This window comes from Peromyscus maniculatus, chromosome 18, assembly GCF_049852395.1.
Source record: "Peromyscus maniculatus bairdii isolate BWxNUB_F1_BW_parent chromosome 18, HU_Pman_BW_mat_3.1, whole genome shotgun sequence".
NCBI lineage: Eukaryota > Metazoa > Chordata > Mammalia > Rodentia > Cricetidae > Peromyscus > Peromyscus maniculatus.
In genome coordinates this window covers 50,626,329-50,640,697 of record NC_134869.1, presented here as the reverse complement: position 1 = coordinate 50,640,697, position 14,369 = coordinate 50,626,329, and the positions used below count along the sequence as shown (strand labels likewise).

At 44.6% G+C, this 14,369-nt stretch overlaps 1 protein-coding gene across 13 annotated transcripts in view; it reads left to right on the top strand.

Annotated features, from left to right (window-relative positions):
- Positions 1-14,369, top strand: part of Grip1 (glutamate receptor interacting protein 1) — a 667,949-nt gene that overhangs the window by 568,785 nt on the left and 84,795 nt on the right. For all 13 annotated transcript variants that reach the window (XM_076554188.1, XM_076554184.1, XM_076554182.1 and 10 more), the window contains one exon: positions 9,637-9,717. In XM_076554188.1, coding sequence (XP_076410303.1) covers positions 9,637-9,717 — 81 coding nt within the window. The remainder of the gene's footprint in view (positions 1-9,636; positions 9,718-14,369) is intronic.

The window sequence follows — 14,369 nt, the reverse complement described above, 5'->3', positions numbered from 1 at the left end:
CTGGGAAGGGGGCTCAGTAGTACAAAGCTGGCCCAGGGTGCACAATGGCCCGGGATTTGATACCCAGCACTACTGAGGAAGGACAGAAGGAAGGATGGGGGGAAGAAGGGAGGGAGGGAGGGAGAAAGGGAGGGAGGGAGGGAGGGAGGGAGGGAGGAAGGGAGGGAGGGAGGGAGGGAAGATAGGTTGGTAGTCTGGTTGTCTTCATATAGCAAAGCATGGACCCCACATATCCCAGTAACTTTTACCAAAAGGTAAAGGCATACCTTTAGACACAAGGATCACATGCCGACAAATATTTGTCATGGGCCAGTGACTCTCCTGCAATAGCAGACAGGATAGTAAAAGGTCCCTATCTTCATACAACTTTTAAGAGAAACAGAAATGTAATTTAAAAAGCTATCAGTATGAGGTTTTGACTGTACATTCTCTGAGGAAAATAGAGCAGAGTAGAAACTCACAGGGTGGCTGGAGGGGAGCTGTTTTTGTAGGATGCGTCTCTCAGGAAGTGACATTCAAGCAGAGATTAATGTGGGCAGAAGGTAGAAGCCAGCCAAGGGGCTGGGAGGACAGCCCTGCAGGCAGAGGAGACAGTGACATGAAAGCTGGAGCCAGAGGAATCGGCCTGCGGTGCAGATGGTGGCTGGAGTGGTAGAGACGGAATCCGAGCAAAGATTGAGTTTGGCTCTAGAGCAGGGCTCGGGGAGATCAGAGTCCAGCAGATGTGCAGGATCCTGGTAGAGAATTACAGTTGTGCCCCCAAGTGTCCCCAACCCAGGGAGAATTTCGGCAGCAGAGTGAGAGAATCTGAGCTGTGTTTGGGAAAGCTTTCTGAAATGTGCAGGGCAGACACTGAAACAATGGGAGACATTGGCAGCTGGGCAATTGGGAAACGGTGGTGGCTTTCCGGAGATGTGACACAGTGACTTGCAAAGGCGGTGTCAGGTAATGACTCCTGGGGTGTGAGGATGAATATGTGAGAGGCCAGGAAAGACAATTAGGAGAAGAACACAAGAACAGGGTCGTCTGGGGACAGTAACGTGAGTTCTGTTTTAGATGTGTGGTGACATGTCCACCAAGAGCATCAGAGTCAATACCAGCCTACTCATGTCTTCATCCAGAAGGGGCACACGGAATGTATGAAGCCTAAATAATTCATCACCGGGCGCAATTATTGAACTGGATGCTGCTGTGTTCATGTTATTGGAAGAGGAAATAGGAAGGACCAGCGTGTTTTCTGGAGGACCTCACAGCCAATCAGAGAAGAGAAACAGTGTCTGGAAGAGGGAGGACTTGTGGGATTGTACAGTTTAGGATGTGGGAAAGTATCTGGGAAGGTGTCCGCGGTGCCTCTTGGAGCCCAGGATGGGGGGCGTCGGGGCGTGTATCTGAGAATAGAGCAGGACCAAGAAATGGCCAGGGTGTCCATGTTGCCAAAACCATTGTGATGAAGAGTGACCCCGAGGGGAAAAGCAGGCACAAGAAAAGCACTTGGTGAGTGGGAGGGTATTGGGAGCCTAGGGGATCCTGAGACAAAGAGTGAATTGATGTCAGCAACAGGGATAGGGATAGTTCAGGGGCCGAGAGTTGACTCAGCAGGCAGAGGTGATTGATAATGACAGGCCTGATGACCTCAGCTCAGTCTCCAAGAGCCACAAGATAGGAGAGAACCGCCTATAAACTGTCTTCTGCTCTACACACACACACACACACACACACACACACACACATGCACGCACGCACGCACAAACATACATACATAGACACATATACACACATACAAACAGACACATACCTACACACACACACTAAATATATAAGAAAGTACAGCAACAGAAACAGAACCCACCAAGGTGTGACTTAGGAAGACAAACAGTCCCAAGTCCAGAGTCTCGACGGCATAAAGATGCTGCAGGAAATTCAAGTCCCGTCAGCAGGAAGTGTCCGAGTTTGATGACTGGATGGGGTGGGACCTGAGGAACCAAAATTCGATCTCTGTGAGAAAACTGTACGAAGGGTGAGGAGTGTGTGCTCACTGACTGCCCAGGACCTGGCAGGAAACACTCCACGAATATATAGACGGCACAGGAAACTGCCGTTGGGCCCAGACACTAAACTTTGGCTGCGTTTAGTTAGGTAAATCCTACTCCACCGTTCACATGACCTTATTCAATAGTTTCTCCAGAAGGTTATTTGACTTGGAATGTTTGGAAGGGCCGGGTTTAGCTCTGGAGACGGACACTGGGAAGCTAGTGGAGGAGACTTACGGTCCAGGTGGGATGTTATTCTGTGTCTTGTTGATGCAGCAGAGACCTGAGCAGGGTGAGGCCTGACAGTTATGAGAGAGAGAAACGTAATCCTTCAAATCAGGTCCTCGAAGAAAGAGCAGGGGAAGAATCCAGAATGTCATAAGTCACTTGTCTGGGGCCGGAGGTTGAAAGTCCCTCCCTGTGGATTCCAATGACGGTGTGAGAACAGACGCTCCCACTTGGCCCCAGTGCTTCATCTGAGAGCTGCTGGTAAACATGGAAAAGCCAACAGCTCGGGGCTCTGAAAAGAACAAAGATGGTTTAGAAGGACAGGTGGGGAACATCAGTAAAAACCAGCCAGCCAGACACGTGGCACAGAACTTCCAAGGTCGGCAGAGTCACCAAACAGACCACAGTATCTGTGTGAGCAGCGCTCAACCCTTGTGGAGAAATCGGGGTTCTGTTGCCTGGTTGGTGGGTGGGTTTTGATTTTGTTTGGTGTGGGTTTTTTTAAAAATATTTTTTTAAATATATTTTATTACTTTGAGTGTGTGAGTGTTTTGGCTGGGTGTATGTCTGTGTATCACATGCGTGCCTGGTGCCTGAGGAGATGGTAAACCTCCTTATTATGGGTGCCAGGAGTTGAGCCTGGGTCCTTTGCAAGAATAACAAGTGCCCTCACCACTGAGCCAAATCCCTAGCCCTGGTTTCCTTTGTTTTGAGGAAGTCTTCTCAGCTACCAGAGAATTAAGAGCAGAGAAAGGGACTGTCCTGCTGAGCCACGGTTTGAAACTTCCAGAGAAAGCTGAGCAGACCCTTCTGTGCAGGAGGGTCTCAGGTTGTTGCTAGGAGACTAGGTGAGCTGTCATGGTAGCACATGAGGATCGTGATGTCAGAGTGCCTGCCCTCTGGCTTGTGACACGGCCAAGTGCCGTGTGCCTTCGATCATTTCATCAGTGTTATGTCAAGAGGATATTGAGGCACAGCCTTAGGGCTAGGGCGGGCTGATTCTCCAGGCCGTGCTCTTAACTACGGCAGCCTGTGTTCATAAACCTCTAAGTTGATGTACGGTGGGAATCAGCACAGGATTGGCCGGATGAAATGAGAGGGAAAGGATTTACAGGAAGTAGGAGTCCTGGCGAAGAAAAGTGGGTAGAGTCAGAAAAAGCACTGGTGAGGCCACGTCCGAGTGATGTGTTGGAATTTAGAGTTTCAGAACTAGGCAAGCAAACTCCAGGTGAGGAAGTTGCTGAAGTTATTTGGAGTGGGGGACGAAATTCAGATGGGGCGATCTGGGAACGGGAAAGCCATACAAGAAATCACCATCAGCTCAGTTCACTGAGTTTTTAGGATGCGAGCGATGTGGTACCCTGAATGCCAATCACAATCCCACAGCGTATCTGTATAGCGGCCATCCCTGCTACCCTTATAAGCCTGGGTTTTTGCTTAACTCACATAGGTCTTTGGCCATAAAAGCCTTCACGCTCCTCGCACCTGCATTTATGGCTCTTCCTAGTCCGGAACTCTGACATTCTTGCTTGTTTATTCTCTTTTCCCTCTTTTTCCAGTAGAAAAATCTGTCACATCAGGGATTTTGTGGTTTCAGTTTACAAACGCACTTCTAGTACCTAAATGGAGCTTAGAATTCAGATAGGTCTCGGTCAGGAGGGAATTATGAAATACATTCGGTTCTGTGAGGAGACTTCCGTTATGAGCTTCTGCTTGTGTCAGAGCTGGGTTTGAGTCCACTTTGTCTGGGGCTCCTGGCCTCTGGGGACTGCTTTTTTCCACACTCTTCCTTTCTCATGTAATATGCTGGTCCATCCTTGCTAAAGCGTGTGCCTTCTAATTCCTGTGACCCAGCAGGACTTGGGCAGAAAGACCTTGTAAGAACCTGTCAGGTGGCGGAGAAGGTTTGGTTATCAAGCAAGAAGGCTGTCCAATGGCCCAGAGTCTACTCAACAGTGACAGAAAATTAGTGATAAAAGAGTTATTATAATCCTATACCATCTTCATTTTAGGCATGGAGAGGGAAATTGAGTTTCTGGTGGGGGAAACGCCGGGTCTTAAAGAGAACAGTGGACTCACCATTGGTTAGCAGCCTACTTCCCCTCAATTGCTTTACTGCCTCTTTGGTTAAAAAATTTGCTAAATAAAATTAGGACAGGAGATGTTAGCGGTTGCCACCATGAAACCATTAGGGCAGACTTCCCAAACCTGGAATGCAGGGAGAAGGCTGTACTGACCACCACAGAGCCCTTGGCAGCAACTTCACGCTAAACGTCAGCAGTGTGATGGCCAGCACAATTTGGCCGTCTTTGTAAAGATTATCACAGTATCTATTTGCTTGTGTTATGAGTGTATTTTATTTTGTATATCCTGGAATTTTGTTTGGTGTCTCATGCATCCTTAATGTATGTGCATATATATATTTTTAATGTTTGTTGATTTAATACTTTAATAACTTTAAGCTCCGGAAAAATAGGAACTCTATCGATTAAGCCTACTTTTTTTTTTTCAGTACCCAGCTTGTTTAATAAAGGTCACAAAATAGATATTCCAGGTCATCTACAGGCTGAGGGGGGGGGGCGATGTGTTACCCCTCTGTCTTTGCTCATGGCAGACATCACTAATTGATAACACTGTTCTTTTGATGGATGCAGATGCAGCCTTAAAACCCTCAGGAAGGCACTACAGGTAATCATCCCTGATCTACTGGAATCATCACTGGGAACTTTTAGAAACAGGCAAATCCTTTTTAGTCATCTAAGAACTTGGGCCCGGATAGGGAGCGTGCAGATGCAGGCCCTGTCCAGACTGCCCTGTCCTTCTGGAGTCATGCCTAATTGCCTGGATGCAAGCCATGCATTTCCAGTGTTCTGCCTCCAAATATTTTACACATCAAGATGAATGTTCCAGCCCTGAACTTTCAGTGCTCGGCTATCTTTACTTAATAAATATTTTAAATGACAGAGAGGTGGTTAAAAGTGAACACACTCTTGCCTAAGTCTTCCTCTCTCAACACACGATGCTGTGCAAACACCTTAGCGAGGTGAATAGTGAGGTATCTGAAGTTGAAGATGACACCATCACCATTCCAGTTCTTCTACTGGAATCCTTTACCATACGTAAAATTTTATGAAGCTAGAACCTCATCTTCTTCCAGTTTGCTGATTTCCATTCTTTTAAATGACAATCTATATGGCCAATACCACAAGGTCTCCAAGTTCCCACTTCAGCTCTGAAGGCATTTGTTCTGAGACGTCTCGGTGCAGAGCCTACGAAGTGCTGTTGGCCACCAACCAGAGCCCCGGTGTGTTCATCGAAGTAGGGGAGCGTTCAACATTTACACTCTTCACAGGGTGCCCAGGCTGATAAATTAGGTCCTGGCAGTTATCTTACTGTGCCGAGAATGAATGCTTCAGGCAGAAAATCAGACCAATGGGAAAGAAGGAACCCTTTTTCCCCAAATGTGTTTTTAATTATGGTTTTAACAAAGATGAAGCAAAACCAGGGAAGTGCAAAATAATCACAAGGGTCTTACAAAATAAACATCATTTGTTTTCAAAATTATATCCACCAACACTAAACCTGTTGTTGTTTGTCCAAACAATGGAACCTTCTCATTAACAGCATTTGTTTATGAACCGCAAATTAAATATGCCTTTGCTTTAACAACCAAATAATTATATGGGGAAAATACCAACTATAAAATAAATCACACTGGCATGGAAAGATTAAAATGAAGCCACAGCTTGATCAAAGAGATCCATTAGTTGATGCTCATTTGCCATGGTGAATTTTTCAAATCACATATAGTCAAAAGTGATCCATTACTGTGTTCCAGGAAGTCACAATACGTCCTCTCATGTCATGAATGGTGTTACTCATGGTCATCATTCCCTGCACTAAAATTTTATAAAAGCAAACAAGCCAGATGATTTAGTGGATAGAGGTGCTTGCTACCAAGCCTGAGTTCAAGATCCAGAGCCTACATGATAGGAGAGAACCAACTCCCAAAGGTTACCCTCTGACTTCTACATATGTACCACAGAGATGGGGGGGGGGAGGGAGAGGGAGAGGGAGAGAAGAGGAGGAAGAAGAGAGGGAGAGAGGGAGGAGAGAGGAACACCATACAAAAAAAGTTTTAAATGTTATGAAACCAAGAGTTGCAGTAGCAACTATTCTTGGTCAGTGTTCCCTGGACTCTGTGACTCCAAGTCTCCACTTGTGGGAGTTAGACACATACACAGAGGCAGAAATAAAAACATATGTGTACCTCTCCATTTTCTGAGAACCTTTTTTTTCTTGTCTTAAAATAGAGAAATGAAAACAGCCTCCCATATCTGAGATGGATCCTAAATAATGTAACTCCATGCACTCTTAAGGACTGCTGGCTGGCTTTCTCTAAGCAATTAAATCGAGTATTCTGGCTGTGCCTGTGAGCAGTTGGATGGCAGACTTCGGCTTGCTCCCATGCCGTCGTCTCTCTTGCATCAGGGTTTTCATCTTTCTGTTGCTGCATCAGAAATGCATCCAGCTGGTTTAGGCAAAAGGGGAGGTTTTCTGGAAGCATACGCTTTCACGGTCCTGAGGGGCTCCGATCAGATGTGCCTAAGCGTAGCACTCTCCAAGATCCTGTTTGCTCCTTGTGCACACACGTTTATTTCTTGCTTTTTTCTGCAGACCAGCCTTTGGTGCAAGTGGGTAAAATGCAGCCCCTTCAAAACCCAACACTTCCGTTTTTCCTGTTAACTCCAAGTTCTTCAATGCTCTCTTGGGAAATGGAAAGACAGTTTCTTCTGTTGTTACAATATTAAATGATCAAGACTTAGGAAGGAAGGGAGGGAGGGAGGGAGGGAGGGAGGGAGGGAGGGAGGGAGGAAGGAAGGAAGGAAGGAAGGAAGGAAGGAAGGAAGGAAGGAAGGAAGGAAGGAAGGAAGGAAGGAAAGGCAAGAAAAGGAGAAATACTTGAAACATAATTATGATATGCCCAGACAGATCTGATATCAGAAAGTAAAACGTAATTATTAATTTCATTTCTCCTTCTGCCCCAGTGTATCAAAATTAGCTGGTCTTTTTTAAGTCTATTGCTTGACTGAATAATTATGCCTGCCTCAAGCCTCCTTCATGGTGCTGTCTAGGAGGGCAGGAATGGTTCATATTCTTGGCTGATTGAAGAATTCAAAGGTAGGAAGGAAATGTTACCGGCAATCTCAGGGAGTCTTGTGAGAGCTAGCATATGATCCTGGGAAAATAAGGGTCCCCTCTTAGGGTTCTCCATCTCAATAATGAAAAACACAGGAGTAAAGTAGAAGGTGGATACGGTTTATTAGAGTCTGAAATAAGAACCCCAGAGCACACAAGCTATAAACCCTGCAGTTCCTATACTGGGAGGAGAATGGAGGAGGTAAGTTGACGTGGACACTAGCTGCATGGTGACAGGTAGTCACATGGTAAGAGAGACTTTTAGAAGAGTGGTAAGGAAGCCTAGAGCATTAGGGGGTAAGAAAGCATACTTAGGCTCTGGCTCACATCTAAGAAGAGGAGAGAAAGGAATAGTTAGGCCTTTCTATTAGCACGGGAATATAGGCAGACCCATCTGAACTCCAGGATGCCTCACAAAGACTGCGCTAAGGGGCAAGAATTCTGGGAAGGGAAAGCACATTATCTTAAAGTGAACTCACCTTCCTAAGGGGTGACCCCCATAGCCAGCCAGGTCCTTGAACTGCCAGACTGAATTAACTCATAAGCAGGTGGTGCCTAAGGCTTGTCTCTAACTAGAGATGGGTTCCGTTCTTTACTATAACATTAGGAAGTGGGAAATGTGCAAATTCTTAATGAATAAATGACTAAATGGATGCAGGTCCACTTCCTGGAACATCAGCGTGTTCCTTGAGTACAGAAGGCGAAGGTGCCGAGTCAGTCTGTGACACTGACCTGGTCCCAGAGAGATTTTAAGAGCCTGAGAGGAACTATGTGTGTCAGCAGATTCACTCACCCCTCTGAAGTAAGAACAGAGCAGAAAAGGGACGCTGGGACAAAAGACCATGCCTCACCACTGCAACGGATGGGCAATTTGGGGGTCTTTTTTACAGGTGACTTCCTAGCAGCCCGGAGGGGCTGAGGGAAATCAAATTTTTATTGTGTTCTCTCCTTTAATGCTCTGTGGTGAACCTTCCAAATTGGAAGATCAGATTCTGGGCTTGTAAAAAGTTTACTGCTAAACTTCTCAAGGGAAAGGACAAAAGGCCAAGAACAATTTAAGACAGAATGAAAAAAGGAGGACTCTTAACTTTTTTCCATGAGCCCAGTCCTAACTTTTGCCTATGCTGTGCAAAAATATGTTACACATGCAGTGAACAAACTGGGCTAGGTATCTGGAGGCCCAATAGTTCTACCTGCATCCCAGCCTTTGTAGTTAGATCTTTGCCTAGTGGAGGGTGAGCCAAGCTTTAGTGAAGGGATGAAGCAATAAGAGTAGGCTAGTCTGGTCATCCCATGATCCTCCTCTTCTGCACTTTCCTTTGCTAGCAACACTGTTACAAAGGTTTTGGATGAGGGGTGCTTGTCTAGGGGTATCACTGAATTCATTCCAGGGGAATTGATAAAGAATTGTGTGTCCCGCAGAGAACACCTACTGGGACAGAATAGTGAGATGACAGATGGAGAGAGGAGCTACTGACTGACTGCCAGCTAGAGATCTGAGGTGGGGATGTGAAAGCTGCAGCTGCCTGGGAGTAAAGTAGAAGAGATGCTGAGGGTATTGGGAAGAAAGGAACTGCTGCAGAGGTGAGGCGGGGGATACCTACATCGCAATCACCAGAGAGATAAAGTAGAGATCCTGATGATCTCAGTAACAGTTACAGATCCCAGACAGAGCGTCAATGACAGATCTACCCAAGTCCAAGTTGGAAAACTGACGAATTTATTGGGATTGCCTGCAGGAGTAGGGGTGAGTGGTTAGTTATATCATAGTTGGAGCATAGACAGCTCCTAAACAGCTGAGCGCTGGAAAAGCATACCCCAGCATGGTAACAGCTCACGAAAGTTGTAACTTTAGTCCTCACTATACAACAGTCACACAAAGCAATGGGTCTGACTAGTCCCCTCTCTCCCCAAAAGTTCTTACTGTTTATATAACTTTAGTAATCAAGTGACCTTGACCTTCTTATAAGCTTCAGGGACTTCCTGAGACTTGTGAGTTGTTTACCACCAAATCTAAAGGAGCCCTCCTCCTCTCATGGAATGTTTCATGTTAGAACTTCCAGAGTCTTAATGAGCAGCTCTCCAGGATGGAAACGTTTGAATTTGGAAGGCTGTTCCTACCCAATACCCAGTGTCCTCCGTGTCCTGTAAACACTGTTTTCCTGTTTTGAAATTACAGAGTCTGTCATCCCAAGTAGTGGAACATTTCACGTAAAACTGCCTAAGAAGCACAGCGTGGAGCTCGGGATAACCATCAGTTGTAAGTAGAATGGGCTTCTCGTAGAATATTAGGACGTAAAGATGCTGTAGAACTCCATTGCCAAAGGGTTTACAGGTATGGCGAGTATTTTCAGTTTTCGCCCCCAGTTTCAGTGTCGCCCTATGAAACTCTGGAGCCAACGGCACAAGCCAGCACCTGATGGCCATGGGAGGGCGATCAGCAACTTCAAGTTCTCTCTGCAGTTGCATTTCTTTCTCTATAAGATGGACATGAAGGCTCAGAAGAGAGCTCAGTTGGTGAAGAGTGTGCCATGTAAGCATTAAGATCTAAAAGAGCCCAAGCATCCATGTAAATAGTCGGGCACAGCAGCACACATCTGTAGTCCCAGAACTGAAGAGCTGGAGGTAGCAGGCTCACTTAGACTCGCTGGCCAGAAAGTCTCGCCAAATCGGTGAGCTCCAACGTCAGTGAGAGATCCTGTCTCAAAAAAGAAAGTGGAAAATGATTGAGGAGGACATCAGAGCCCAACCTCTGGATTTCACATGCATGTATACAAACTTGTGCACACACACACACACACACACACACACACACACACAGAGAGAGAGAGAGAAAGAGAGAGAGAGAGAGAGAGAGAGAGAGAGAGAGAGAGAGAGAGAGAGAACAGAATATAAATAAAAGCAAGACTTCCATGAAGTATAGGGCTAAGTCTTTATAACATCTGTATACTTTGTATGCTGTCCAGCAAGTCATAGTACTCAGTATTTCTCACATGCCAATATATAAATGATTAGATGAATAATTAGATGAGCAGAAATATACATATGGGTTCTCTACACATTTATGTTCTGTGCTGTTCTCTAATGAATACAAGAAAGGGTAATCTAACTCAAAAAGTACTTTTATGTATTCTCAAGACTTTCTATGAGTCTGCCCTGTCTCTGTAATCCATTCCATGAGACTCAATCAATGCCTTTTCATGAATTCCTGAATCACTCATGGTACCTGGTATGGATAACCAAATCAAAATGAAAAGCATAATATACAAATGTGCTTAATTCTCTTCCTCCCTAGGGATCTAGTTTTATAACTGCTTTGATAAATCCACTTTGAAAATTTCAGTCCCAGTGGACCTTTATAGAACAGGATAGAAATTGAGATTGTTTTGTACTCTTACTATCCACAGACTGAGTTTATCAATAAATGCCCCCAAGCATGTGAAACCAATGGTCAGTGCTTAAGGACCAAGGAGACACAGAGGCAGGGACTATGACCACAAGGTTGTCCCCTTCAAGAAAGAATAATGAGATGAAATAAAAATGCCTCAACACACTGCTGGACAGAGTTTATGTCAGTGCTTATGGCAAAAATAAATAAAAAGAGTTCTCAATTGAGTAGTATGAAATAAGGCTGTCCAGTTCAACTTTAATGGTATAAATTTAACACTAAAACTGCACTTTTATTTATAATGGCGAACCACACACATCCGCCGTGCTACTAAAATAAGAACCACTGCATTGCACAGCCTGTACAGGAATAAGATGCCAGGTGTCTAACACTGTCCACTTACCCACCCACCCCGAGGAGCCTTCTGCGAGGGAAGTTAAAAGACACAATGAAGTAACACTTAGAGCATGTAAAACACCGTCCTGCAGTATAACTTAAAATGATTCGACATGTGAATAAAACAAATATGTTATAGTGAATGAATGACATCTCAAGGTGTGTGTGTGTGTGTGTGTGTGTGTGTGTGTGTGTGTGTGTGTGTGTGTGGTGAGTATGAAAAGCAGAAGCCAACTGGGGTGTCATTCCTCTGTAGCTCCCCACCTTTGTTTTTAAAACAGGGTCTCACAGTGGCCTGGAATTTGCTCATCAGGCTGTACGCGCTGGCCAATGAACCCCAGTGCTGCCTGTCTCCACTTGCACAGGGCAGGCATTACAAATGCCTGATGCCATACCTGCATTTTCTATGTGGGTTCTGGGATCAAATCCATGTCCTCATACTTTTGTGGCAAGCACTTTACTGAATATTTCCTCAGCCCTCAATTTTTACGGATACTGAATAAATCAAATTTTTTATTTAATAAATTTTAAGAATATCTATTTTCATCAAATAACCAAAGGGGGGGGAAACATTTTCTTAAGTAAAATTTGAGATTAAAGCAGTGTTGGTCATGGCAATGGAAACTCCTGAGGGGGTGTCTAGAAGATATCCACTCATGAGCAGGGTACATCAAAACTTAAGAAATGTACAGTGTAAACACCCGCAAACTGCTTCAGGAATGTCCTGAATCTCCTCCCATCATGTGCAACTGTTGTTTGTGAAGCTGTGAGTGTTTCGCTGTTCCAGATGGAGGAGGGATGCACAAGTTTCTCGCACACTCACTTGTCAGCTCCTCGGAGCTCTGATTGCACTTGCACAAGTAGTCATCACTATACTGAGTGTGTTTCTTCCTAGAAAATATGAGTAATTGACAAGCCAAGGAAACATAATTTACTATGAAAGAAAAACAAAGACAAAAAGGACAACCAGGATTTGTATTCATTGCAGTGAGAGAGGAAACTCCCCAAGGCCTCTCTACATTCCCAGCACACGCGAGGTCTTCATTCAATGCCTGTATCTGTTGCATGGATGGATAAGACGTCTTTATCAGCAATGTTCTACTAAGCACTATGCCCTCCAGGAAAGGAGCCTTTGAAGAAGACAGTGAATACAAAGTGCTGAGCAGACCATTGCATGGATTAAAGATGTGTAGAATGGTCAAGAGCAAGAATTGAAAGGCCAAACTGCCACTCTCTGTAGAAGGATGCACGTATTAAATGCGTGTACACACACACACACACAAATACATATATACATATATAACCAAAACACGTTGTGAACCTCAGCACGTTAGCAAGATGGTGATAATTCACTACTTTACACAAAGCCTTGTGAAATATTTTAAGCAAATCTCTAGATAACAAAAATCTAATGTTCACACCAAAGTAACAAATAATAAATGCTAAAAGTATATTTTTTAAAAATCCAGTATTCACTACAATGGTGTTATATAGGCAGGAAATCCAGGCACCTTCTCCTCAAACACACGCAAGCTCTTCTGAGTGAAGCTGAGGGCTTGCCATGGCTTTTGATTTTTTTTCTCCACCATCTTTGTACAAAATCCCCTTTCTGCCTTTTTCACCTCATGAAATCTCTGTGTTCAGAAGTAGACATCCATCATGAGAAGCATACATGTTTTCCATGTGTCCAGTTAGCCTCCATCACCATGGTTCTCAACCTGTGGTTCATGACCCCTTTACGACTATCAGAAATATCAAATATCTATGTTACATCCATAACCAGAGCAAAATTACAGTTATGAAGTAGCAACGAAAATAATCTTGTGGTTGGGGGGTCACCACACCATGAGGAACTGTGTTAAAGAGTCACAGCATCGGTTGAGAACCACTGCTCCATTGTAGGAGGCTTGCATGCCTTCACTTGGGCAGCCTCACTCCAGACCTCATTGAGAAATGGCCTCCTCTGATTGGATGTGGTGAACAGTTTTAGGCCCATTCTCTTAAGTTCTTGATGAAACATTGACGGTACATTAGACCAGGCATTACTTTCATTAATGTTGCGATACGATGGAATGATTGATTATAGTAGATGAAGTGGGGTAAACTAACAAAAAGGACAGTGTTTTGGAACACAGCCATACCCGAGTGCCCTCTCACCCAGCCAGTCCAGAATCCTGGCTCCTACCTTCCAACAAAGCCACCACCTACCTGTCAAGTAGGAGAACTTTGGCTGTCTCTGTCCTGTGAGCCTTTGTCCTTGAAGCCTTCTTGACATTGGTATTTTCTTTTGAGCTTTTGCAATAGGGATTTGTCCCCCACTGGGCTAGACATTGTGAGTGTTTTCTTACTTATTCCTCATAGCAGCCCGGGGATGGCCCCATTCTACAGAGAGGAATGATATAGTTCAACTGCAAAGCTGTCCAAAGACCCAAAGTTAATAAAAGGCAAAACAAGGATTCCCAGCATATTCCGTCAGCCTGAGTGCTGGCTTTCCTGTCCCCGTACCGCTCAGCCCGTCACCGTCTGATTGATGAGCCTTCCTAGAGCCTAAATCGGAAAAGCAAAAGGCAGCATTCTATGCGTGTGGTTAATTTCTTGGCCTTCTTTCTGTACGTGACTGGATTCATTACAGAAACAAAGGCTTAGTTTTCTTTTTCCTTTTTATAAAAATCACAAAGCGGGGGCTGTATGACAGGTACAACAAATTTTCATCTTTTCTATAAAAATAAGTGTCTCCCAGCGAGGGTGATCAATGATTGTAACACTTCTAAGATTAAACAATGGTGGGCGAGCACATGCTACCTTGACATGAGAAAAATGGGAGATTTTTCCAGTGGCAAAATCATCTATGAAGATCAAGAAAAGGAAAATGAATGATAGCAATGGACTCAGACAGGGAACCTCGGTGCATTTTATATTCCCAAAAGGACCAAGAATTGGTGGCATTCAGAACTTGGGGTGTGTAGGAATAATGGTATAGCCCAGCCAGTAGGATTAGTTGAACGCTAAGAATCAATACGTTAGTCTCTGGGATAGCTTCTCCCACTAGGTGTAACCAAGTGTCTCTCCCAGAAGCTTTGGGATTTATATCTTCAAAAGCATGAACTAGAGACCTCCATAGAATAGAG